Source organism: Condylura cristata, unplaced genomic scaffold (assembly GCF_000260355.1).
Source record: "Condylura cristata isolate star-nosed mole 26May11 unplaced genomic scaffold, ConCri1.0 scaffold00006, whole genome shotgun sequence".
Classification (NCBI taxonomy): domain Eukaryota; kingdom Metazoa; phylum Chordata; class Mammalia; order Eulipotyphla; family Talpidae; genus Condylura; species Condylura cristata.
In genome coordinates, this window is record NW_004567107.1 from 55,365,358 (window position 1) to 55,391,738 (window position 26,381).

General features: G+C 42.4%; 1 protein-coding gene across 1 annotated transcript in view; it reads left to right on the top strand.

Annotated features, from left to right (window-relative positions):
* MTAP (methylthioadenosine phosphorylase) overlaps window positions 1–25,414 on the top strand; it is a 34,958-nt gene extending 9,544 nt beyond the window's left edge. The window contains exons 2-7 of the mRNA XM_004678018.2: window positions 910–968; window positions 3,332–3,499; window positions 13,155–13,257; window positions 17,655–17,894; window positions 22,109–22,231; window positions 24,177–25,414. Of these exons, the coding sequence (XP_004678075.1) occupies window positions 910–968; window positions 3,332–3,499; window positions 13,155–13,257; window positions 17,655–17,894; window positions 22,109–22,231; window positions 24,177–24,215 (732 nt within the window). The 3' untranslated portion in view covers window positions 24,216–25,414. The remainder of the gene's footprint in view (window positions 1–909; window positions 969–3,331; window positions 3,500–13,154; window positions 13,258–17,654; window positions 17,895–22,108; window positions 22,232–24,176) is intronic.
* Window positions 25,415–26,381: the final 967 nt, after the last annotated feature.

Consider the following 26,381-nt stretch of genomic DNA (forward strand, 5'->3'; position numbering starts at 1 on the left):
AGGATGCTCGGGACTCTGCCATATTGAGAATACAGCTTCTGACTGTGCAAAAATAATTTCTCAGTTTTTATCCCTAGAGGCCAGATACTCACTTCAAACATGCCATCTGACTTTTCAGACCTATGCATTCAAATAAACTTCTTATTTAAGAGTCGTTATGTCACACTACACTAACTTAAGAGATACACTTATGACTAAGGGGAGGAAATGCTACCTCCTTTTTAGTGAGTCCTGCCCCTAAGGGGATTGTCCTGGGAACCCTGAACACGATCTCAACTGAACTGCAGGTAGCCCCACTTTTCTAGTAGAAAGCACCTCTTCTGCCCATCGCTGTGTATCCAGCCAGGGAAGGGTCCCTGCTTCCTAAATCCTTAGTGCTACTTCAGTGCACTGCACTGCTTTCCAGCTTCCTCTGAAAGTCCTGTGTCTGGCAGTCCCAGCCAGGTCCTCTGGTGGGCTTAGTGTGACCTCAGGGCTTCTGCGTGTCTGGCTATCAGAGCCTGGCCAACACATTGTTAAGTACCCACGGTGATGGTGGCCTTCTGATTTCTGCATTTTACTTTCACACCTGTTCTGCACACATCTGTTTGACCAGCCTCCCATCAAGTCCCCTGGGGCGCTTTTTACAAATACGTGGTGCTAAATGGTGCACCCCCACACCGTATGGCAACAGTACCCTCTGTGAATCTATTTAGGCTTACCAAGGACTCAGTAAATAGTTAACCAAGTGATTACCTGTGTTGTCAATCTAGACTCTTTCTTTTTTCAGTGTATCTTAACTTCAAGCTCCATGATGGTGGCAAAACAATTGAAACAGCCTTTTTTTAGTTGTTAGTTTATATGTTTTTTAATTCGCTGTACTCTACTTGGCACTATACTAACACTTGATTTGTATTTTATTACTTGCAGCCTTCTGATGCCTTAATTTTGGGGAAGATAAAGAATGTTGATTGTGTCCTCCTTGCAAGGTAAAGGATCTTGAGAGGGTTTTTTTTGTTTGTTTTTTAAGATTTATTGATTTATTCGTACAGAACTGGGGTACAAGCCAGAGATGCGGAGGGTGAGAGGATTCACCAGAGACAGCGAGGAGCAGAACAGGCTGACTGATGAAGTACACTGCTGAGGGGAGCAGCGGGCGGGTCAGGAGAGGTCTGCCACGCCATGTGGTCACCTCCGGGGCAGGCGGGGATCGAACTCACGCAGAAGTGGCTTTAGCTTCTTTGTGCTGTGCTTTAACCTGCTGCGCCACCAGGGAGGGCCAGGATCTTGAGTTTTTTTTAACGTCACCTCCAAAGGAGAATTAAGTTCTGGAGAAAGAAATGTTGCTGGTGTGAGTTTTTTGTGTGTGTATTTGTGGAACCAGACCATTGCCGTCACCTCTGTGACCACTGGTGTTGGGGTGAGTTGTATTGATTTCGGAGATCGATTATCTATCCACCCCCCGGCCCCCCGAGGTTGAGAACGTGGTTCAACCAAGTAATAGCTTTAGGTTTATAAAGTGTTTAGTATTGGGGTCCTGACGTGGGTCTCCCCTGTGGTGTCCTTGACAATCAGACAATGAAATATATTCATTTCTTTGGCTGATGAGCAAATGATAGCAATCCCCTTATTTATGGTTTCATCTTCTGCCATTTTAGTTAACCCTTGTCAACTGAAAATATTACCTGTAATAAGATAACTTGAGGGGGACTCACCTTCACATAGCTTTTATTACAGTATATTATTAAAATCATTCTATTTTGTTGTTGTTGTTAATTGTTAATCTTATTGTGCCTAACTTACAAGTTAAACTTTATCGTAGGTTTGTATGTACAGGAAAAAACAGTTCAGCGCTATTCCGAGTTTGAGAAGCTGCTGGGTGCCTTGCAACGAGATTTCCCTGAATATGAAGGGAAACTACCAGACTACAAACTCAGCAACTCAGGGCCATGCACATTCTCTCAGAATTTCCACACATTAGGAGTGTGCGACTCAGCTGGGTTTTCTGCTTGGTGTCAGCCAACATACATTCAAGGCCTTGTTCTCACCTAGAGCCCCACCCAAGGTCATGGTGGTCCTTGGCAGAATTCAGTTCTTAGTGGTTGTGGAACTGAGGCCTTCAGCTCTCAGTGACTCTCCACATGTGTCCCTGCCAAGTGGGCCTGGCCACAGGTGGTTCCATGACAGGGCTCTTCAGGGCATGCCTGGCCATCTGTAGTGCAGGCTGGCAGAGCCTCACCACGGGGCAACTCCCAGCACCTTTGCCAAATCCTGTGTGTTTGAAGCCAGAGTCTAGTGTCTCCTTGCCCTGGAGAGGGGAATGATACTGCATGAAAGAGGAAACCCCCACCATTCCCCACCCCCACACCTCTATACACACACAGTGCCCACCTGCCAAACTGCGTGTTTCTGTATGGAAGAGGTTTTGCTGAATCCAACAAAACCAGATTTTAGTTTTAGTTAGTCACATGAGGTAGATTTCAGGCAACTTTCATGGACCCATGATGATTGTTATCCACTTAATTGTTCCCTGGCTTTAAGAAAGCTCACGGTGGTGTTGGCCCTTGATGAGGGCTTTATAATCCTACCAGCTGAACTGAACTGTAAGAATTGAGGTGTTAGCAGCTTGGTTCCTTCTGAAGGGAGAGACAAGGAGCTCTTCCAGGCTTTGTCAGCCATGGTCTCCCATACTTTGACTGGTCTTCCCATGTGTATAATTGTCTCGACTTCTTCCTCTTACAAGGTCGCCTGCCATTTTGGATTAGGTCCCACCCTGATGATCTCTTTTTAGAAAGTCCCCACCCTCCAAGTACAGTCACAATTTGATGTGCTAGACATTGGGAGTAAACATGAATTTTGGGGGGGATACCCAGTTCAGCCCATAACAGTGGTCCTCTCCAAGGTGATAGGTGACTGGGCAAAACCTACTAATGTCAGAAAATCTGGAAATTATGATATTTTCAGGGTTTCATTATCTTTTTTGTGGAGTGATCAGGCAGGTGGAAATAGAGCTATTTCTGCTTCATATCTATATTGGCTCTTCTTGTTCTCTATGTCATGGCTCCCATGAGACCTGGGGAGCTGATGTCTCTAATTCTGGGTGTTGGGGCCTCCTGGGGTCGACATGTGCAGCTTCCTAGAGAGCATATTACTACTTACTCTTGGTAGGAAAATACACAGAATGTAAAGCTGATCTTCCCTGTTACTACCTGTTATTACCTGACCTGTTCTCATTCATCATCAGCTAATGAAGGTACTTTGATAAGGGCTAGAAGCTCAGCTCTAAATTCATTCTCTAGCTATCTCGTGGTGCCTGTTCCCTCACCTACCCTATTGGCTGTGCTTCTCCTAGGCACGGGAGGCAGCATACCATCATGCCCTCTAAAGTCAACTACCAGGCCAACATCTGGGCTCTGAAGGAGGAGGGCTGCACACACATCATTGTGACGACGGCCTGTGGCTCCTTGAGGGAAGAGATTCAACCTGGAGACATCATCATTATTGACCAGTTTATCGACAGGTGAGCTCTCGTCTAAACACCTGGGCTCCCATGAGATCACTCCCAGCTTGGAGGGGATGAGTACGATTTTATTGCCCTTAAATACTATTTTGTGTCTTCCCCTATCTCCTGAGTTTGCTTTAACCCAGCAGTTCGCTCTAGAAGTCTGTTCAGACCCAGATTCAAATTCTAGACAAGAATCCTCAAACTTCACTATTAGGAGGCACCTAATATCGACTTGTCTTTTCACCAGGTTATAAATTCAGTCTGTTGGTTCAGGAGTTATGATGGGCGGGGGGTGGGGGGGGTTAATAAAACAGAGCACAAAAACTCCGCATTCAGGATGATCTGGATTTATAAAGTATTATAGATGATACTGGGAATAAAAGTCTGACTTGGGCACTAAGCCTGAGATTAGCTGGTGACTTATATGGTATAACACTACACCGTTGCATTTCTCACATCTCTCTCACATGCAGTAAATGTAGATGTTTCACTAACTGGCTATTGTATAAAAGCAGAACAGAAATTGGACAAGCATTCTCCTGGTTTCATTCTGTCTTGACATTTTTAGATGTGTAATCCTGAGATCTGGTATTGGTGGTTCAAAGTCTGGGGACCTAGCATACATTGCCTGTCCATACAATGTGGGCGTGGGGTGTTAACTACAGGGGGCCCATTCTAAATATCACTTGGTAACTATAAAAGGAGGCCTGTTTAGAGATGTGTTCCTTGATTCCTCGTGAACGGTTGTTTAGAAGATCTCAGATTTCATATTTATTCCATATTACGGTAGCAGTTTGGTAAATAGGTCAGAAGAGAGATGAACCTCCTTTTATCTTATTCTCTTACTTTTTTTAAGATTTAGTTATGCATTCAAGAGCTGGGGTACAGGCCAAAGCTATGGTGGGTGAGAGGATTCACCAGAGACAGTGGGAAATAGAGCAGGCAGATTCACTGCAATACACTGCTGCAGGGTGAGACAGGAGAGGTCTGCTGTGCCACGTGGGACACCTCCCTGGCTGAGTATCGAACTCCTGCTGCAGTGGCTGTGATAGCTTCATAGTACTGCGCTTTAACCCACTGCACCACCAAGGAGGGCCCTGGACAATATCTTCTTTGTGATATTGAACCTGTGGTTCCCAGCTAACCAAGCTCGGACACGTACATGAATCACCATGATTGTGTTTGAATGTCTCGTAGAAGAAAATCAGAACTTTTCACCTTATGAGTAATGCTCTCATTGAATGATAGCACATTTTTGAACAGAATAAATCTTGGTGTGTTGAGGCAAGTGCCTGTTGGCTCTGTGGATCAGGCACAGAGGCAGGTTAGAGGCATACTGTTGCAGCCTAAGGTTCCCTCAGCTGTACCCACTGCTTTTGACAACATTGCAGTGTTTTGCAAAGCCAGCTGGATTAAACTCCTGGAGCTGGAGCACTGAACAGGATGGTTTTATCTTGGCTCCACTTGGCATATCGTTTCTACCCCGTGGGCCTCTTCATAATCAAGGCTTGAACTCTGGCTCCCCTCAGCCTTCTCTTCTGCACATCCACCACCGATCGGGGGCAGACACACAGTTGCCTGTTGCCATAACTTCGCTAGTACCTCCTTTTAGCCTAAAGTGGACCCCAGAGGCTCTCTCATGGTAGAAGTATTGGAGCAGAATCGCGAGGCTGTTCTCATGAAGTAGATGGCAGAACTGAAGAATGTCATCTTCTGCCCTTGATGTCCAACATCTAGAGGAATCCCCCATCCCATATGTCAGCCCTGCTGTGCATCATTAAAAGCCGTTGCAGTTTTAGAGTGACAGCTGGCTTTCATCTAGCAGTGGATGTCCTAAAATGGGAACATTTCGGAGGTTAGCTTGGTCTTATGTGAGAGAAATAGGCAGCTCTTGCTTTTATGGTTGTCTTTAATAACATTACATTTCTGCTCTAAAACTGAAATAGGCCTTTGAAGGAATCTCACAGTTCATCATATTGCTCATATTAACAGGAACAACTGGTTCTGTAACTGAAAAGATGTGCATATAGTATTTGGATTTATCTTTTTAAAGATACAGAGAAGTATGAGCTCTTAAACTGCTGCTCATAAAATCAGAACTCTCTCAAAGTGAAGCTAGCTAATATCAATCAGGGGAGCAAAAATGAATTTGTTTTAATAGAGGCTTCTATCAGGGCTATTTTGCAGATAAGTGTTGTTGGCTTTTGTACAATAAGGGGGGGAAATGGGAAAAAAAAAAAACCCAGGGCATAATTCCGAATGCCAGGTGTTTTCTGCAAAAACATGTTGGCCTGTAATGCCTGAGGCCCTGGTTAGGTACTCCTGGAAGAATGCAGTAGGAGAAGGCCCAGCTTGAAAGTGACACATCCAAAATTGTGTCCAGGCCTGGCCCCCTAAATTCCTTTGTCACTAAGTGTCCTCCTCTGCTATGTGAGGGTATGTTGGCCTCCAAAGATTACTTTCTCCATAGAATGGAAAAGTCTAGAGTAGGCTCAGGCTGCTGGTGATCTTACTCATCAGGAAAGTCCCCAGCTAAATATAATGCCAAGGGCTTATGTCAGACCATTCGCCATGTCTGGGCTTTCCCCACCATGTCAATAGTGGTAAGTTTTCCCCTTCCCCATATTGCCCCTGCCTGTCGGACACTATCAATTATTAATTGTGGAAGTGGACGTTCATGACACAGGAAGCTTTTGCTTAATTCACATTCTGGTGAGCAGCTATTTTAAAACCCTGACCATTTTGTTTCCTGCCCATTTCTTTCACTCCTAGTTGGGAACGTGGCATCTTTACAACAAAGCAGATGCCAGTGGGCATAAGAAGCTCACAATCTTCCCACATCGCCCCTCTTACCACTTAGTTCTGTTCCTGTTCTGTGTCACCTTCCTGCTCAGAGCCATCCTAGAAATGGGGGGCAGCTGACCTGGGGAGAGCTCATGTCTTTATTCTTGTGTTCTGCATCATGACCTACTGTTTAGAACAGTAAGTTGTTCCCTCCTTACCGACATTAAAAATGCTGATCAGGGCCCTCCCTGGTGGCGCAGCGGGTTAAAGCACAGCTCTAAGAAGCTAAAGCCACTTCAGCATGAGTTCGCCCCCCCCCCCCCGCCCTGGAGGTGACCCACATGGCACAGCAGACCTCTCCTGACCCGCCCGCTCCCCTCAGCAATGTACTTTGTTGATCTGCCTGTTCTGCTCTCCACTCTGTCTCTGGTGAATCCTCTCATGACCCCCATCACCTCTGGCCTGTACCCCAGTTCTGTATGCATAAATAAATAAATCTTTTTTTAAAATGCTGATCAACCCTCCGACTTCTGAGTTCCTTGTAGGTTTCACACAAAACAGTGAGTCCCACTTACTGTGCACAAGAATGGTTCCACAATAGAGGAGACTTAAACTCAGAAATATTGCTCATTTGCTGGCATGTAGGATCTGTGGCATTTGAATTCGGGCTAGTCTCCAAAGCCTATGATGTCAACCGCCCCTGAGGTCATAAACTTACAGCGATGTCCATCTTCTAATCCCACATCCTCCTTTCTGAGCACCCCATTCTCCACTTGGTAAATTGCTAGGTTGGTAATAGCGTGGTGCTGCCATCCCATCCATGGTCATCGCTGTGAATGCGTCTCCCTCTGTCCAGTAGGAGGGAGCCCTGTCATGCCTTAAATGCACCCTCCCTTCTTGATTACTACTGGCCTCATTCCTGTGGTTCTTAACACACTCTCCAGCTTGACACTCTCAAATCTAGTTTCCATACTTTTCCCTGAAAATACAGCAGAAACTAAGATACAGCCACAGAAATGGTGGGCAGCAAGTGTTCACCACCCTTGGGGCGAGCTTGCCCTAGAATCTAGTCCTGGGGGTGCCACTGAGCTATACCGGTCAATCCCAGCTCAACCCAGACTTTTGAATTGACAGCACTTTACCAGCAGTCTGGGAAAGGGGGTACTCAGTCTATAATGACCTCATTTCTTTCTGCAATTTGATGCAATCTTTTCCAATTCCTTTTTTAAAGATTTTATTTATGCATGCAAGAACTGGGGTACAGGCCAGAGGTGCGGGGTGTGAGAGAATTCATCAGACAGTGGGGAGCAGAACAGACAGATCTACTGAAATATACTGCTGAGGGGAGTGGCGGGCAGGATAGGAGAGATCTGCTGCTCCATGGGGGTCACCTCCCTGGCAGGTATCAAACTCGTGCTGCTGTGGCTGCAGATAACCTCATAGTGCTGCACTTTAACCCATTGCGCCATGGGAGGGGCCCCTGTTCCTAGTTTTTTGTAAAGGAGGATGATCTTTGAATTCTTAAAAACACCACATTGTTTTGGTATTCCTTGGTGATTCCTTCCATTGCTTTTGTGTTCATTTCCCTCCCCAGTGAAATACTGATGTTAGTATTTATTATGTGGTCACATCTGTTGTCCTGAACATGAAGGGAAATGATTCTGAAGTCAATGTTGAGCTCCTCAGCATGGGTCAGTTGCTGTTAGATCCTGGGTAGCTAACACGCCACTGGTGGAGATGGCTAGACCCTTTATAAAGAACAATCTGACACATTCTGAAATGCTTAAAATACAGTATACAAGCCTTGCCAATCATGTGCCTACTGGAATACGGCCCTGAGCACTACTTGAGCAACACCCTGTGTCATGTTGGGAAGCTGTGAACAGGATTTGTTAGAGCTGCACAGGTTGACGATACTCAGCAGAGAGAACAGAACCATGGAGGTGCAGCACCAGTAAATGCTTGCACGATCCTTCCTACATTTCTGGTGGCTGCCAGTGGCCACAGCAGTGGGAGTTATCCCAGTCAGACCTTGCTTTCCCCTTTTATAGGTGAAAAGACTGGGGCCCAGATATTGTGCTCATCACCAGTTGTCAAAGCCCAGATTTTGTTCACGTGACACTGTTTAGCAGAACTTCATGAGAAACCATGAATTACAAAGGAAAACATGACCAGCCTATTGAATCGTGTTGCCTCTTGCAACATAACATCAATTGGTTTTTCCTCCTTTGTGGAAGGAAACTCTGAAATGGAAGCAATGGGAAGATCTTAAAGATATTGTTCAAATTCATCAACTTAATCTGGAGCTGTTGATGTAAGACATCTTTCCTCCTCTCTGCTGTACAGTTTACCATTGATCGACTCTGGGGACAAGGGCACTGAGCGATTTTCCCCTGTATACATGAGGAAAATTCTAATACATATTTTGCATGAAGCCCTCAAAATTACTAGCTACCATGGACCTGAAGTCATCCTGCTAACGTGATGACTAACATGTTTGTGCTTATTTTCTGTGAATTGGACCCCATAACGGTCTTTTATTCTCTTTTGTCTTGATGGTGAGCAGCTGTCTCTAAGCTGGTGGAGGGGAAGGAGAGATGACTGCCAGTATGTGTAATTCTATGGGTTTCCGTTTGACTTTTGTGTGTTTCATTTCTCTAAAAATGTTTCTATGTGATATCAGTCCATCCTCTGCTTTATAGTCATGGCACCCCTATCACCCCTATAGTCCCCTTTATAGTCATGGCACCCCTATCACCCCTATCACAGGAGGTCCATATAAAAGACATAAAAAGGCACTTTTGAATAATCTGGATGGACCCTTCTGTAAAATTGTCTAACGTCAGTTTATTTTCTGGGGCTTCTGCTTCTACATCTTCATCCCTGGTCTGGAAGTGCTTTCTGCCGGAAGCTTGTTAACTCCTCTGTTGCCTCTGGTGAGGGCACCCTTGCACTTCAAACCTGTCTTATTCAGGGTCATCTGTAGCTTTAACCTGTCCCTTTCCTGGCTGAGCAGGAAAGGGACACCTTTGTCCTGTAAATCAGAGAACTTTGTACTCTGATTCCATGACCTGAATCTTCTGGATCTGCCTACAAGTGTGTTTGTGAAGGACCCCACACAAGTATACATCCAAAAAGTTAGATCATTCTTAATTCGTTTGACTCTGTGCATTGCCACAGGCATGAATGTCATTTTGATCTCATCAGTTGGTGGTTGGACCTTAAATTTGTCTTGCCCGAAACCTCCTTCCCACCATTTGTATACTCGGGGCTCAGATTTTTTGGTTTTCTTTTAAATGTATTTGGCCCTCCCTGTAGGCACAGCTGGTTAAAGCGCAGTGGCGCAGTGCTGCAGGCTAACCAGAGCTGCTTCAGTGCGTTCAATTCCTAGCCTCAGAGATGACCCACATGGCGCAGTAGACCTCTCCTGTCTCGCCCACTGCTCCTCTCAGCAGTGTGCTTCATTCATCTGCCTGTTCTACTCTCCACTCTGTCTCTGGTGAATCCTCTCACCGCCCCTGCACCTCTGGCCTATGCCCCAGTTCTGTATGCATAAATAAATAAATGTGTTTGGAGGGCCTCCCTGGTGGTGCAAGGGTTTAAGTCTCAGCACTATCAAGCTATTGCCAGCCACTGCAAACTGAGTTTGACTCCAGACCAGAGAGCTAACAACACAGTTGGTGCAGCAGACCTCTCCTGTCTTTTCCTGCTGCTCCCCTCAGCAGTGCATGTCAGTCAGTTGAGTATTCTGCTCCCTGCTCTGCCTCTGATGAATCCTCACCTTTCCAACACCCACATAACTGGCCTACACCCCAGCTTTTGTATGCCTAAATAAATGAATCTTTAAAAAATTTTAAATACATAAATAGTGTTTGGAGTCCTGATATACACTGAAAGTAAAATGCTGTCCAGCATGCTTATTTGGGTGTTTAAAGATTTTTTAATTTATTTGTACATAAAAGAACTGGTGTGCAAGCCAGAGATGCAGAGTACGAAGATTCACCTGAGACAGAGTGGGGAACAGAACTGGTGATATACTGAAATAAGAACTGCTGAGAGGAGCAGCAGGCGGGACAGGAGAGGTCTGCTGTGCCATGTGGGTCACCTCCCTGGCTGGGCCTCGAAATCGTGCTGCAATGGCTGCTGGTAGCATCACAGTGCTACGCTTTAACCTCATGCACCACCAGGGAGGGCCAAGAAATGATCATATTTGAGCCTACTCGAGCATCTTGGTCTGGAAACAACCTCCATCGATCCTTTTCTGGCTCCCATCCCCACCCACTCCCCATGCCTGAACATGCCAGGGTCCTATTGCTGGCCACCACGAAGATGACTAACATATTCTTTGTGTTCTTAGTCCTTTCTCTGACCGGGTCACATCATTTTGTTTCCTTCACCCTCCCACAGTCAGCGGTGTGTGTGTTTTTGCACTAGCTTTTCTTCTCTTGTATCCCTGTTGGACAATCTCAAGCAGTTTTGAGGTTGATACCCCTGCCTTGGATTAGATTGTTTCATGCTCTCAGGCAGATGAGGAAGTGAAATTGTCTGCTGGGGGGCTTAGTTATATAAGCAACAGCTGGAAAAAGATCTTGTATGTTACTCTATTGGTTTCCTAGAGCACCAGAAATTGTGGTGGCAAAAAAAAAAAAAAAAATGTGGTGGCAAACAGAATACTCTCCTCCAAGATACCCACACCCTAACCCCTAGCCCTAGAATCTGCAAAAATTTTTCCCTTACATGACAAAGAGAAATCAAAGATGCTAATAAGTTGACCTTAAAATAGTCTAGCCTGGGGGCCCTCCCTGGTGGCGCAGCGGGTTAAAGCACTGCACTAAGAAGCTAAAGCCACTTCAGCATGAGTTCGATTCCCGCCTGCCCCGGAGGTGACCACATGGCGCGGCAGACCTCTCCTGACCCGCCCGCTGCTCCCCTCAGCAGTGTACTTCGTTGATCTGCCTGTTCTGCCCCCCACTCTGTCTCTGGTGAATCCTCTCACCCTCCGCATCTCTGGCCTGTACCCCAGTTCTATATGAATAAATAAATAAATATTAAAAAAAATATTCTAGCCTGGATTAACCTGGTGGGGTCAATGCTGCAAATTTAGTGGCTTGGCATAGGTTTTTTTGTTTGATTGTTTTGCTTTTTTTTTTTTTTAAGATTTATTTATGCATACAAAACGGGGTAAAGGCCAGAGGTGCAGGGGGTGAGAGGATTCACCAGAGACAGAGTGGGAGCAGAATATACTGACTGAGGAAGTACACTGCTGAGGGGAGCAGCAGGCGGGTTAGAAGAGGTCTGCCCCGCCATGTGAGCCACCTCTGGGGCGGGGATCCAGCTCATGCTGCAGTGGCTGTAGTAGCTTTGTAGTGCTGTGCTTTATCCCTTTGCACCACCAGGGACAGCCTTTTTAATTCTGCACTTTAGGTATCTAACATGGGTCACACTGGGTGAAAATGGAGATGGCACAAGGCCACATTCCTTCCTGAGTCTCAGGACCATCCCTCCCTTCCTTTCTGCCTCCTTATTCCTTGGTTCTCTGACACCCCCTCCCCGGCCTCTACATCTTGAAGCCAGCAATGACAGCAAGTCCTTTTATTTCCTTACTTGCTGGCATGTGAGTATCTTGGTGATGACATTGAGTCCAGTGAGGTCAATTGGTTAAGCATCTTTGATTCCCCTTTGCCTCATAAGAGAACATTTTTGCGGGTTCTGGGGATTGAGATGGTGGGTAACTTGGAGGAGGATGGGGATTCTGTCTTCCACACACCTCATAGCTGCATGAAATAGAGCCACACCTCAATGTGCCAGTCCTTCCCATTCTTCTCAGCCAGAAGCTGTCACAGCTTTTTCTGTCAGGTTCAGCCAGTCTGACATCATCTGAAGCAGATTTTGTCCATGGGTCAGAAATAGATTTTAGTTGTCTTTCTTGATACAAGAAAGAACACACTCCATGAAGGCCTCTTACCCACTGGGGCTGTAGTTGCTTTAGTTTCTTCCCTCAAGCTGTCTGCCGGTGTGTCTTCCCTTGACCTACTTCACATGCTGCTTCTACTACACCTGCCTCCGTGACTCATGTGATTTCAGTGACCAACTACTGTATGCTAAATGCTGGGTCTGTTTCCTCATTGATTTGTTACCTCATTGATCTTCAAGGCAATCGTAGTAGTGCTTTGCAGAGTTACTACAAATCTTAGCCCCGGATTCACACATTTGATATATAAGGGCAATCATAATTTTGGTTCATCTGATGGAAGTGTGAAATGACAGGTCTGGGATTTGCAACCATGGAAAAGCCAACAGATGAAAGCAAGTATGACAGAATTTTCTAAGTTGTTGGATCTAGGTGAGCCCTGTAACGGGTGTTTGGCATGCAGTCCTCTCCATCTACAGTGACTGGATTGTTTGATGCTAAGTGTTTTACCTGTGCTCCTGAACCCACAGTGAGTGGCACCGAGCCTGCAATGCAGTGTGGTTAACCTGTTGTAGCCACTAGACCACAGACACATTCATTCCTGTTGGAAGGCATGTTGCCACCAACTCAGCCTGCAAAGCTCACATCCTGGAGCTGCTTGCATAACCTATGTCAGCTTATCCAGCGCTGTTGATTCTGGACTGGAGGCCAAGATGTTGACCTCGATAATGGTTAGGTTCACCCACCTCTGGAGGATGGAGAGATAACCTTAAAAAATAAATAAATAAACCTTGGAACAGCTCTCTGGCCCACCTGTGCCTACACAGGTGTTTCTCTTCACCACCTTTCAAGCAGCAGGGGGGCAGCTGGTGTCTGTGTGAGTGTCCTTTTCTCTTCTCTCCCTTGTTATAATAAACCTGCCCTTTGTATATTAAGAAATACAAATCAGTAGAAGCTTTTTGCTTTCTTTTGTAGGACTGCCAAAAGGTCTCAGACCTTCTACGACGGGAGTCACCCTTGTGCCAGAGGCGTGTGTCACATCCCCATGGCTGAGCCCTTCTGCCCCAAAACGAGAGAGGTTTGTCATCCTTCTGAAGATCACACCAAAATAAATCATAAGGCCTTGGGGTGGTGTTGAATTAGATAAATGGGCTAAGTGCATATTTCCTCTTCCCCTCTCAAGTTTGGTCCTTAACACCAGTTTTTATGAAGATAAAGCCTCTTTGATACTCTTTGATAAAGCCTCCTTGTTCTCAGTTATTTGTGAGCTGGCTCAGACATTTATATATATATATACGTTTTTTAATTTTGCTGTCAGGATGCCTTTTAAATAATCTAGTATGGGATTGCACATCTGTCTAGAGTGTAACGCCTAAAACCAGGTTACTAAGATCAATTTTCTGGTCTTAAGCTTAATGACTGTGTGTCACTGGACAAATTACTTAACACTTTGGGGCTTCAGTTTCATCATTTGTAAAATGAATATAATGCTAGCATGTATTCATAGGTGCACATGAGGGTTAGAGTTGATATTGGCAAAGTATTTTGAACAATGCCAGTCAGTTAGAAATATTCAATAACTGGTTATCGCTCTTATGAATTAAGTTACTGTTACTAATAAGTTGTAAATAGCCAGACTGTAACACTTGCCTTTGAGTTAAATTGGCCATTTCTGCCCATTCTCCCCTCTTGAGGATTGGAATGAAATCTCAGAACTAAGGACTCAGCCCTACAAGGGTGGAGGTGAGGAATTGCAGTGAAAGCAGTTTTGAATCACAGTTTTGAAAATCGGTGCAACCATAAAGATCAGAAGTGCTATTGGAAGCAAACTGCCTCAAAAAATTACTTTTAGAAATTAACTTAGTATAAATATCATGTTAATAATTTTAACACCCACAAAAGGAAAGCAGATTTATTTTTCATTTGTATATTCAACCCTGTACAATTTTATAAAGCTGGTTCCCTTTTAGCTAGCAGCAAGTACATCTTGACCTCACTCTGGTCCCAATCAAATATCTTGATTCCAGAGCCAGGGGTAGTAGGGAACCAATTCAGATACACCCATTCAGATGTTGATTCTCTGACTTCTATGAAAGAATTTCTTACTTTTTCACAAATCCAGAAGATTCAAATTTGCATGTATTTATTTGGATGTGTATGTCTGGATAGTTGTTAAAATCTGTCTTACCTCTGAAACAGATCTGTCTGCATAATAAATTTGCTCTCTAGGACCACCCTGGTAGCTCAGGGGTTAAAGTCAGCACAATTAAGATACCTGGAGCCACTGTGGCATGAGTTTGATCACCGGCCAGGGAGCTGACCCACCTGGCTCAGCAGAACTCTCCCGTCTCACCTGCTGCTCCCCACTCTGTCTCTGGTGAAACCTCTCCCACACTTCTGGCCTACACCCGAGGTCTTGTAAGCAAAAATAAAAAATGAATCTTTAGAAAATAGTAATAAGTTTGTGCTCCAGGAGAATCGGATAGGTATAAAATTCTTGTCCATTTAAACATGGACCCAACATGAGGGCAGAATATGCTGGTCAGTACTAAATCTGCAGTCTTTCTCTAGACAGAAAGCAGTAATTTATGGGCTGAGTGGAATAGAGGTGGAAGGGAAAGTACTAATGTGTGAATATGTGTGTATATGTAAATGTGGTAGTGGGGTGAGTCATTATTAACTATCCAAAATGTGTACAGTAAATGGTGCTGCCTCTCAGAAATTATCACTTTAACTTTCAACATTCACATGATTTTTCAGACTGGAGGAGATTGTCAGGTGACTAAGACAAACTCTCAAAAGTCCTGGCACATTAAATATAATTAGTCTGGTGAGCTATATTGCTATTAAGTTTGAGGGGATGGTGGTGGATTCAGGAGTTCATTTTGGTTATGTAGGACAAGAAAATGAGCTCAGCTAAGTCTCAGATCTTGAGCTCCCAGCCTTTATCATGGTGTTACCTCACCCCTGGCAAGTGCAGAAGGCCAGTTGAATTGATACCCTGTGGCCTGTTAACTATGGCTGCTTCCTTCCCCATCACGGCACCCACCTCCCAGAGGTGGGTGATGGTGAGGACTGCACGTTTAACTTGGTGTCGTTCCATGTGGTAGGTGTAGTCAACCCGTCTCAAACCTCTAGAAGTACTGATGTTTGACTAAGACCTGCGACGTGGTTGGATTTTGAAAAAGAAAAGGTGGAAATGGGAGAAGAGTGATTGCTCGGGTCCTTCCTTGAATTTATAATTCATACTCGTTAGGGGGAAGTTTTAATTAAGCGTGATCTTATTTTCACATATACGTATGATGTTATATCAGCTGTTCTTTGAGTATGACATCTCATGGTTCTAAATTTGGAGCTGCCAAAAGAAGCTCTTGTTAACTTTTTCCCTTTGCCATAGATGGGTAGAAGTTTAAGGAAATAAGTTGATTTACTTATCGGATAAGATGTGTACAGGGCAAACTTTAGTCTAGACTAGAGCCTTTTATTGACTTTGAGTCAGTCCATTTTATGGTATCAGCAGGAAACTTTGCCAGTTATTTGACAAACATTTATAGAAGCTGCCAGGATTAATAATCTTAGAAGACAAGTTTGGCATTTATATAGTGTCTACATTGTGCCTGACACAATTCTGTGCTATATATATCTTAGTTCATGTTGTCTTCACAATATATCTGTTATATACTGTTAGTCCCATTTTGTGAAACTAAGATCTATAATGAGAAAACTAGGACTTAGAAAGCTTAAGCAAATTTTCAGCAGTGTTAAGTAGGTTGACAATTTTAAAAGACTTATTTTAGGGTCCTTCCTTGTGGCAAAATGGGTTAAAACGCAGCACTATGAAGCTGTCCACACAGCCACTGTAGCATGAGTTCAATCCCAAGCCAGGAAGTCAGGGAGGTGACCTACATGGCATAACAGACCTCTCCTGTCCTGCCCGCTGCCCCCCTCAGCAGTGTATTTCAGTAGATTCACCTGTTCTGCTCCCCACTCTGTCTCTGGTCAATCCTCTCACCCCTGTACTTCTGGCCTGTAACCCAATTCTTACATGCACAAATATATCTTTAAAAAAAAAAAAGACTTTAGAAAACAATAATAATGAATAACTATATACCAGAGACATTTTACAGGGGTAGAGTGGGGAATGGGATCAAAGGTGAGGGCGGGCAGCCACAGGACTATGGTGATGGCACACGGGTGATTTGGTGATGGGAAGTACACGGGGATTGCAGCTGAGATGGGAAAAGGCACAAAATGATGTAAAAAAAATTTTTTTTTTTACTCCCAAAAGAACTTTAACTCCCCCCCCCCCCCCGCAAGTGTCATTACAAAACACACACATCAATGGTTGAATCTTCTGGAAGAACCTCTATGCAGTTTATGTTCTAAATATTTTAACAACAAAAAAAATTAATGACTTTTTTTTTCTTTAAAGATTTATTTGTGCATACAGAACTGAGCTACATACAGGCCAGAGACTCAGGGGCGGCGAGAGGCTTCACCAGAGACAGAGTGGGGAGCAGAACAGGCAGATGGACAAAGTACACTGCTGAGGGGAGCAGCGGGCAGGTCAGGAGAGGTCTGCCGCGCCATGTGGTCACCTCCGGGGCAGGTGGGAATCAAACTCATGCAGAAGTGGCTTTAGCTTAGTGCTGTGCTTTAACCCGCTGCACCACCAGGGAGGGCCTTAAGCGACTTTTTTTTTTTTAATTGAAAAGGAACATTGAAGCATCAGCCAAAGGGGAAAAATGAAATGAATTAATGACCTGAATATGATAGGAGTATCATAAATTAATCACTGGACAAAGTGTGATCAAACTTAGTTTTAATAATGTTTCTAAAATGTACCTGTGACCTTGCCACTAAAGGCGTGCCCTGATAAGATTATCCCTGGGGAGAACAATATCAGCACAACAATATCTGCTTTTGCTCTTTGGCCTGGCCTGGAAGAAGCAACAGGCAAAAGAGATTATGAAAGAATCATTTTTTTGAGCCAGAAAAGCTTTTACAGAAGTCTTCAGATTCCATATGAGAATGAATTTCTCAGGGGCAGGAAACCATTCTCAGCCCATCTTCATTGAGCTGTGAATGACAAGTGGAGTTTCAGCTAAGCCTTGCAGGTTAAGAGCCAAGACTCAAGTCCATTTCACAGCCCAGCTTCATGTCTTAAAGCTGTTAAGAAGTAAATCAGAATAAGGTCTCTAATCAAATGCCGCCTGCTTAGAAAAGCCTTGCTGTCGCTCTTAGAGCTCTGAGTTATAGGTGCACCCACCTGGGGCAACAGAATTTTTGAGGGAGTGAGTGAGGGTCTCCACAACACCCTTCTGTGGTCTCCCAGGTTCTCTTTGGGGGCCTGCAGTGCACTAGGCACCTATCATAGAAATCTACTTTAAATAGCCAACTTGTTAAACAGCGAGGAAAAAAAATAAAAATATACTTCAGTCTGTATGTTCTTTGAGTTGAGTGATTCTTTTCCAGGTCCTCATAGAGACCACCAAGAAGCTGGGTCTCCGGTGCCATCCACGAGGGACAATGGTCACAGTTGAGGGACCTCGTTTTAGCTCCCGGTCAGAAAGCTTCATGTTCCGCACCTGGGGCGCTGATGTTATCAACATGACTACGGTGCCAGAAGTGGTTCTTGCCAAGGAGGCGGGAATTTGCTATGCAAGTATTGCCATGGCAACAGATTACGATTGCTGGAAGGAGCACGAGGAAGCGGTAGGTAGTGTTCTTTCCTAGGCATGCGGGGCCTGGGTTTGCAGATGCCATGAGAACCATTAAGAGGGTGTCTTAACTATTGGTTTCTGTGGTACTAGTTCCAGAAAGTACCTTTTTACCAGGTCAAAAGTCAGTTCTCTTGTACACAGTGATTTGGTATTTAAACACATCGTTTCTAGAATTCCCTCTAGAAAGTAAGGACAGCGATCTTCATAGGAAAGATAAAAATTATTTCATCCAAGGGTCAACATAAACAGTCCATGTTAGGAGTCACACTGAGACTTGGCCTTATTTAAGACAAACATTTTTCATTATAATTTTTCTTGTGCTCTGCTATTTGCTATGATCCTTTATTATTTCATTCCCCCAAAAGGAAAAACCTATTTCTTTCTCTTTTTGATAAAAAGACTATTTATGGCTATCTGTTTATTCTACGAGGCTGTGTACTGAGCTTAATAAAGGAATATGACAGACAAGACATAAGGAGTCCATTTTAGGTGGGGGGAGGCAAAGGTTAGTAAGCAGATCAATGTGAGGAAAGCCCAAGGCTATAAGCAGTGATGTGAGATGTAGACGTACATATCTGATTAACACAACCTAATATTTGAAGTCTAGAAAGCCTCCTTGGGAAGGAAGCCTCTTTCCCTCCATGGGAAAGATGGGCCTAGTGGAGTAGAGGGGAAAGTGGACAGGAGGGAGGCTGTGCTTTGTTGATGGTGAAGGTTTTCAGAATGAGAGGCATTTGACAGGAAAGATAGAAGGCCCTGCTGGTGTTTGAAGACATATGACTACTGAGGTCAGACTTCAAAAATAAATATTTTTATTATGGAAAACTTCAAGCATCAGAGCTATCTATTGTCATAACCCCTCTCTCAGTTCCATGTTCCCTTCACCTAGCTTTTCTGTTCTCATCACGGTCAGTCTTATATCACTTATATCACCAGCTTCTTGCTCCCTGACCCTCATTGTTTTTATGTAAATATTTTTCTAAAATCTCATTTAAAAATTAATAATTAAAAAAAAACTACAGTACCATTATTTAATCAACTAGCTAGACTTTGCATCTTCCCTCTTGCATAATTTTGAACTATTTAAATCAGAGTCTGTTGAAATCCACTTGGCGTTTGAATACTGGGCTCCTTAGTGTCTTTTAATCTATTCTCCCTCTCTTTTCATTATTTTCACTGAAAAAAATCATTTGTCATTCATCTCATTGTAAAATAAAGAAAAGGGCAAAGACAGCCAAGGAATTTTGAAGGTACAAATATAGAGGCAGATGTTCTGAGCACATTTAAGAAGTAACAACTCTAAGGAGACTGGCCACTTTCTCACAGAGCTGCTTGTTTCACTGTCCCGTTTCATGGAAAGCAGAAGATAGGTTTATCTGTCTGTGCATGTATTTTGAGTGTCACAGATGAACATAGGTTCTTTGTTTTATGACTATGATAAACTGATGACAAGTAGGAGACCTTATGCAAAAGACTTGCAAGTCCTGACACAATAACTGACTAAGCAGTTCCCCTTTTTTAAATTTAACCAAAAAAAAAAAGAAAAAAAAAAACAGGCCCTCAGGAGAACTCTTTGGAAATGGTTCCAACCAATAACAGCTCCAGCCCTGCCATTCCCAGCAATCAGTTGCTTCCCGCCAGCACCTTTTTTGCCCTGTCTGGGAACACGTCTCCTCTCCTCTACAGCGTCATGGTCCTTTCCTTTATTGGGCCACATCAGGTTGCAAACAGTACTTGGGACTACAGTTAAAAGTACAGTAAACTGTAAGCAGGAAGCCACAAGTAAAGACAAAGATGGCATCATCCCAACCAGCCATCATATCATTTTGCTTTCATCCTGACATGCACCCTGACATGGTGAAGTACTTGTTGTTATTTTTAAAAGATTTATTTATTTATGCATACAGAACTGGGGTATAGGCCAAAGGAGCAGGGGCAATGAGAGGATTCACCTGAGACAGAGTGGGGAGCAGAACAGGCAGACTGATGAAGTACACTGGTGAAGGGAGCAGCGGGCAGGTCAGGAGAGGTCTGTGGCGCCAGGTGGGCCATCTCGGAGGGAGGGAGGGAGGGAGGGATCAAACTCGTGTTAAAGTGGCTTTAGCTTCTTAGTGCTATGCTTAAACCCATTGCGCCACCGCCACCGGGGAGGGCCTGTTTTTTTTTTGTTTTGTTTTTTTTTTTTAATTTAAAAAAGGGAACTAATTTAATTTAAAGAAAAAAAAAACCTAACAAAGGATTTGAAAAAAAACAGCTGGAGCAATTAACTACTGAAAAAGTGTTCTACGTCTTGTTGGCCATGTTTATTGGAAGGGTTGGAGAAAAATAAAAATGCCATTTAGCTTAAAAATTTATGAGTTATCTGCTAATCAACTCATTTCAAGAGTGGAAGACTCCTTGGTCTTTTCTTAGTATCAAAATTGACACAGATTTCTCTTAAATATTTTCTACATTTAAAGAGCATTCGCACAAAGTCTCCTATTTTTTCCATATGAGATAAATCCTTCGTTTCAGCCAACTCTCAATGCAACAACACCATCTCCCCACACAAAGAGCATTGCAATATTCTGGTTTGTTTTATGGATTTTTCATAGGTTTCCTCATCAATTTCTATCATGGTCACATATCTCCCAATATCATCTTTAAATGTTGATCATAAGCATGTAACTTGCATTGAAGCTCTCTGTCATGTCTCATTTTTACATAAATTTGCTCATCCAAGTTGAGCCTAATGAAATCCAGGGTTCATAGTTTGTTGCCGGTCCATGTTGTCCCCATGCTTCAAACTCTGCCGGTGAAGTAGTTTGAGAGTTGCCTAAATCCACCTTAATGTATCTGTTGCTCCACTTATTTACATGACACTAGTCATGTTGTTTAATCCATTTACCCTTTTTTTAGAATGGAACCAGAGCTTGGGGTGAAGGATGTGAGTTGTTTGGTTACCATTCTGATTTGTAGGACTGCTGGGGGAATTCACCCAAATGGTATATGAAGAACAATGAGTGCTATTTCTGGGAGGGGTAGTCATTATTTGATAACTGGTGAAGATGGGGAGACCAAATTAAAAGCTTATGAGAAAAGAAACTTGAGATTTGAGATTTGACGGATTTGATTATGAAGAGGTTTAATAGAAAGGGCATTTGGGTGGAAATAATGGTAGGAACCTAGAAGAGAAAAGAGGGTCCATACAGAAATACCAATCACAAGAAAAATGTAAGGACAGGAGTTGATAAGGGTCTCTTAGATGCTTCCTGATCCCATATCGCTGGTAGGCACTCAGCTGGTCATTTTTAATAACTTTCCAGTTTTTTTATGAAGCAATTTCAGTCACACACGAAAGTATACAATAGGATATGTGTCTGTGAATCTGGCATTATATCTAATGACAGCCAATAACATTTCATCTCTATTTGCGTCTACAGTTTTGTGCATAAGCATGTCAGGGGAGGTTAAACATAAGCACATTTTATTAATACACTCCAGCAATAATTCCTTGACATCTCCAGACAAAGTTCAAGTTTCTAGTTAAAAATCAGTAAAAATTTTTCCTTCTAACATTCTAAAAAGAAAATACACAGCCATTGTCCTATGGAGTCTCTCATAATATGAATTGCTGAAGCCATTTCCTTATGGTTGTTTGACAGGTCTCTCTGTCTCCTGAATTTTCTGTAAATTAGTAGTTGGATCCAAAGACATGTTCAGATTCAGGTGTCCTAACAGTGTCTTGGTTCTCCATCATGGAGCACATTATTGTTATTTTGGCTTTAGGGATTTTTGTTTTATGGTGTTAGCAGCCTATCAATTTATTAGGAACTATAAAAATGGTGATACTTTGGTTTCGTCATTTTTTTATCTGCTGGAAGACTTCTCAGTAATGAAATATACTTGTCTTCCAATGAAATATACTTGTCTTCCAATTGCTATCCAGAGTAGCTACAATTTTGAGAACTGGTACCTATTCTTTGGAACATGGGATGAACAGTTCATCCCTTTAGAACACACCATCTCAGAGTTTCCAGATACCATATTGAAAATCAGTGGTGCTTTTCCAAGATGTCATTGAGACACCTCTCCCTTGGGACCACTACCATCATGGGCTCAGAGGGTTCAAACTGATTTTACAGATGAGGTAGGAACTCAGGAAAATGTTCCACTAAAAGCAATTGAATTTTTAATTGCTAACATCCTGCGCTGTTATTTCTCTAGGTTTCAGTGGACCGGGTCTTAAAGACCCTGAAGGAAAATGCCAACAAAGCCAAAAGTTTGCTCCTCACAACCATACCTCAGATAGGTTCCATGGAGTGGTCAGAGACACTCCATAACCTAAAAGTAAGTATCTGCCATCTGCAACCTGACACCTCCACAAACCCTTAGCTACTTTTTTCCTTATTTACCTTTCACCCTGAGTCCACCTCATTTTTTTTTTTTAGTCTACATACTTTCTACAAGTTTTTGTTCCTTTTCTACCATACTAGCCATTGGTGAGATTGGATGCAAGATCATTTGAAGTTAAGATGGAGGGAGAGTTTAGTAGCCTCATCTACCAGAGTCTTAATATTGCCATGCTCAGCAATGTGCCTAAGTCATAAGATTATTAGTGCTTGCTCTGTGTGGCTTATATTGTTGACCACACTGTTTTCTCTTTGGTAGGTCTGTGCTAAGTGTTAGCAGCTTTAAACACCAAACGCTGACATTCAATGTCTATTTAATTCTGCAACAGATTACTATAGTCATTAATGACAAACAGTAGATGAATTACATTTTGGTAATTTTTCTACTCTAGTCCTATTACTCAGAATATAACTTAGGCTGACATACGGATTTTTGTTCGCACACTTTGTGATTCTCAGTTAACCACCTTACATAAGGAATGGCCCCACAGTGACTAGATCCTATATTTACCTAGTATCCAAAAAGAGAAGCCTAGACTACACCTATATTCTTAATACAGGTAGCTACAAAAGGGGGTAGAGATGGAGATGGAACCCTAGAGCGCGAGCCACTGTATATTTGTTTGTGTTTTTTGCCAATTTATGTAGCATGAATGTTTTTATCATGGGCAATTACAAACTACCGACATGAAGTCACAGTTAAGTCTGTTGTAAGCTAGTATATCACATAGTATACACTCTTGCTAAGGTTTCTCTTGGCCTTAACGACTGGCCATCAGAAAGACTGAAATCAGCTTCCTTCAGTCGACATGGTGCCGAAAATGGGTCTGTGGGCTTCAACCTGTATATTTTGGAAACAAATGCTCTTCCCAAATGTAGGTAAATGGTAGCTTCTAACCTCTTTCGAGTATTTTATCATCTTTGAAAACAGGAAATTCTTTTTATGATGATGAAAAAAAGGGCAACAGAAAGTAAATTCTAAGAATTGTCAAATGTCAGTTTAAACTGACAGTTTCAGTGACTGAGTATAATGCACTCAAGAGCATGACATTGATTTGTGGAAAATGTGACTCATCCTTTGCTGTAGCTGAGGATGCCAGATGGGATGGATTTTTTGGTTTTATTTTACACTGCTTAATTTGACTTTATCTTGACCACAGTTTTTTGAACTTCAAGATTTCTCAGGCAATGAATTTGTAATTTCAGTTTTATATTTAAATAAAGTTTGGATGTTAGCAATCTGCTTTCTCGTTCTCTAGATCTTCTGGAAAGGTGTCGATAGTGTGACTTTTGTGTGTATGTTTATAAAGAGGGTTATTAGCATATATCACTTTCCTCTGGGACATAGAACCTAAAGAAACAGTCCAGTTTGTATTAAGCTGTGGTTTGAAAGAAACATAAGACTTGCTGTGATGAAGACTGTCTTCTGTGTGAAGATATTAAAATTGTCATGATTTCTTTCAGTGGGGGTAAAAAAAGATGGATGTTACAGAAACAATAATCTAGGGGGAAAGGGAGATATATATGTGTCCTGTGGATTACTTCCAAGAGGGTGTGGAGATAGTGAGATTCAGAACAGTCTGCCAAGATAAATATTATGAATCTTTACAGAAAGAAGTGTGAGGAACTCAAAATTAGAACTGAGCGAAAAGCCTAACCTGGTTAATGATCATTCAATTTTTATAGACACAAGAATTTTCTGAAGAGTTTATGAAAAGCTTATGTCCCATGAGTCCTCACTCTATAAAATCAAAAATCTGTTTTTTAACAAGCACATCAGATGACTATATTACTTACCCAGATTTGAGAATCACATTACTGTCACTGCTTAGTAATGAACATTACTGTGATTGCTTAATAATGAACTACATTCTATCTTACAGAATATGGCCCAGTTTTCTGTTTTATTACCAAGACATTAAAAAAGCCAGGTTGACAGAAGGTGAGAAGACTTTAATTCTGGTCATTTGAGGAATCTACTTACCTTGAAAACACATGAAAAATACCTGCAGCTTTCCTGTCCTGGCCAGTAAAGAACATGTGATAAAATGGTATACATTACAGCAATGGCTTTGAAGACACTTGGATTGGAAAAGAAGGGGAAGCCAGTGACTGTGAAACATGGACAGTACATTTGATGGCTTAGAAACAATACATTTGATGACCATATACCATTCACTCTTCCTTCATGAATTTGTAACAATAAAGGCTGCAAAGTAATATTTAATTTTTGTATTGCCAAGGCCTTTGAATAGGAAATGGGACTCGAAGGCCATTCATTGATGTGACTGTTACAATAGTGCAAACATTTTGAAGGGTAGTTTGGGAACATGTAGTGCAAGACTTAAAAATTCTTGGCTCCTTTGTGCTGTTTACTCCTAGAATTTATCTTGGAAAATTATCAGCATTAACACACAGAGAATTATGTGAAGAAAAATGTTTAGCATAGTATTAGTTGCAATAGTAAATAATCAAAATAATCTGAATATTCTAAAAATGGGAGATAAATTATGGTTTAGCTCTAACTTTAAAGCTGAAGATCATGTTTTCATAGCATAATGCATTGGTTGTGTTCTGATATGAAATAAAGGACATGCAGGTATTTAAAGTACTAAATTCACTTTAAAATGCTACATATGTACACGAAAAGACTAGAGAGAATCTTGTTATATTTGGATGACAGAAACGAAATTATTTTACTTTTCTGCCTTTGTTTTCTACAGTCAATATAATAAAGTAGTAAAATTGTTTTAAAAATAAAAATGGACTTAGATCTTGTTCTTGAACACACTGTTAGTAATGAAACAAGATGTAAGATGGTGTGTTATGGAGTTCTGTTGGATTCCATCTTAATTTTGTTAAGGAGGCCTGTTCATGACTTGGGTAGTCAGAACAATACATGAGTTTTACAACTCAAGAATGTTTAAGCTCAAGATAGTTGTTTAAGCACAAGGTAGTCGTGAAGTTGAACTGTTTGAGACTACACACATTTTAGTGTGTCCGACAATTTTAAAGTTCCTTTTTGAGTCGTTCTCCTTTTTATGAGTTGATACTTCATGTGAGTTAATGATTTTTGCTTTTTTTTTTTAAAAAAAAAGATTTATTTATTTGTGCATACAGAACTGGGGTACAGGCCAGAGGCTCCGGGGTGGTGAGAGGCTTCACCAGAGACAGAGTGGGGAGCAGAACAGGCAGATCGACGAAGCACACTGCTGAGGGGAGCAGCGGGCGGGTCAGGAGAGGTCTGCCACGCCATGTGGTCACCTCCAGGGCAGGCGGGAATCGAACTCATGCGGAAGCGGCTTTAGATTCTCAGTACTGTGCTTTAACCCGCTGCGCCACCAGGGAGGGCCGATTTTTGCTTTTTAATAAAGAAAATGGAAGCCTGTTTCTTACTGCTTTTTTATTTCTCTAGGAATGTATTTTGTTCTCTATCACAGGGATGCTCTGTACCTGGAAATTACTACTTTTCACTGTGGGTCAATAATAAGTCCTTCTGTCATGCACCTAAGCCTCTTTAAGTGTCTGTAAAGGCAATGAGTTTTTGCCTATGAATTTGCCTTCAGATAGTAAGTGGTGACTTGTAAATGGTAAAATAAACCAGTTACCCTCCAGCATTACCCTGAGTCATTTGGGTTTACATGTGCTAATGTCTCTTGGTTTCTCTAGTACAGTGGTGTCCACTCTGGAGGTGACTGGTCTGTCAGAAGGCACATAATGTCTTTATCTCCATATCAACAGTCATCAACTGCTCTATATTCATCAATGAGTTGAAATAAAAGTATATTCTAATTGGCTACCTTGCATTTAAACATACGCAAACTAGTACCAGCCTCCATGTTTTAATTAAGTTTTAGACCATCTTAATAGATGATATACAGAGAGCACAGGCATTCATAAAATGTAATATGTTATACAAGCTTAGTAAGCATGGACTTTTAGTGTGTGAAGGGATAAGATAAAATGCAAATGTTATCACTGATTAGGAAGAAATGGTCAGGTAGGAAACTGAGGCTGTATCAAAATGGATTTTTTTAAGATTTATTTATGCATATAAGAACTGAGGTACAGGCCAGAGGTGGGGCAGG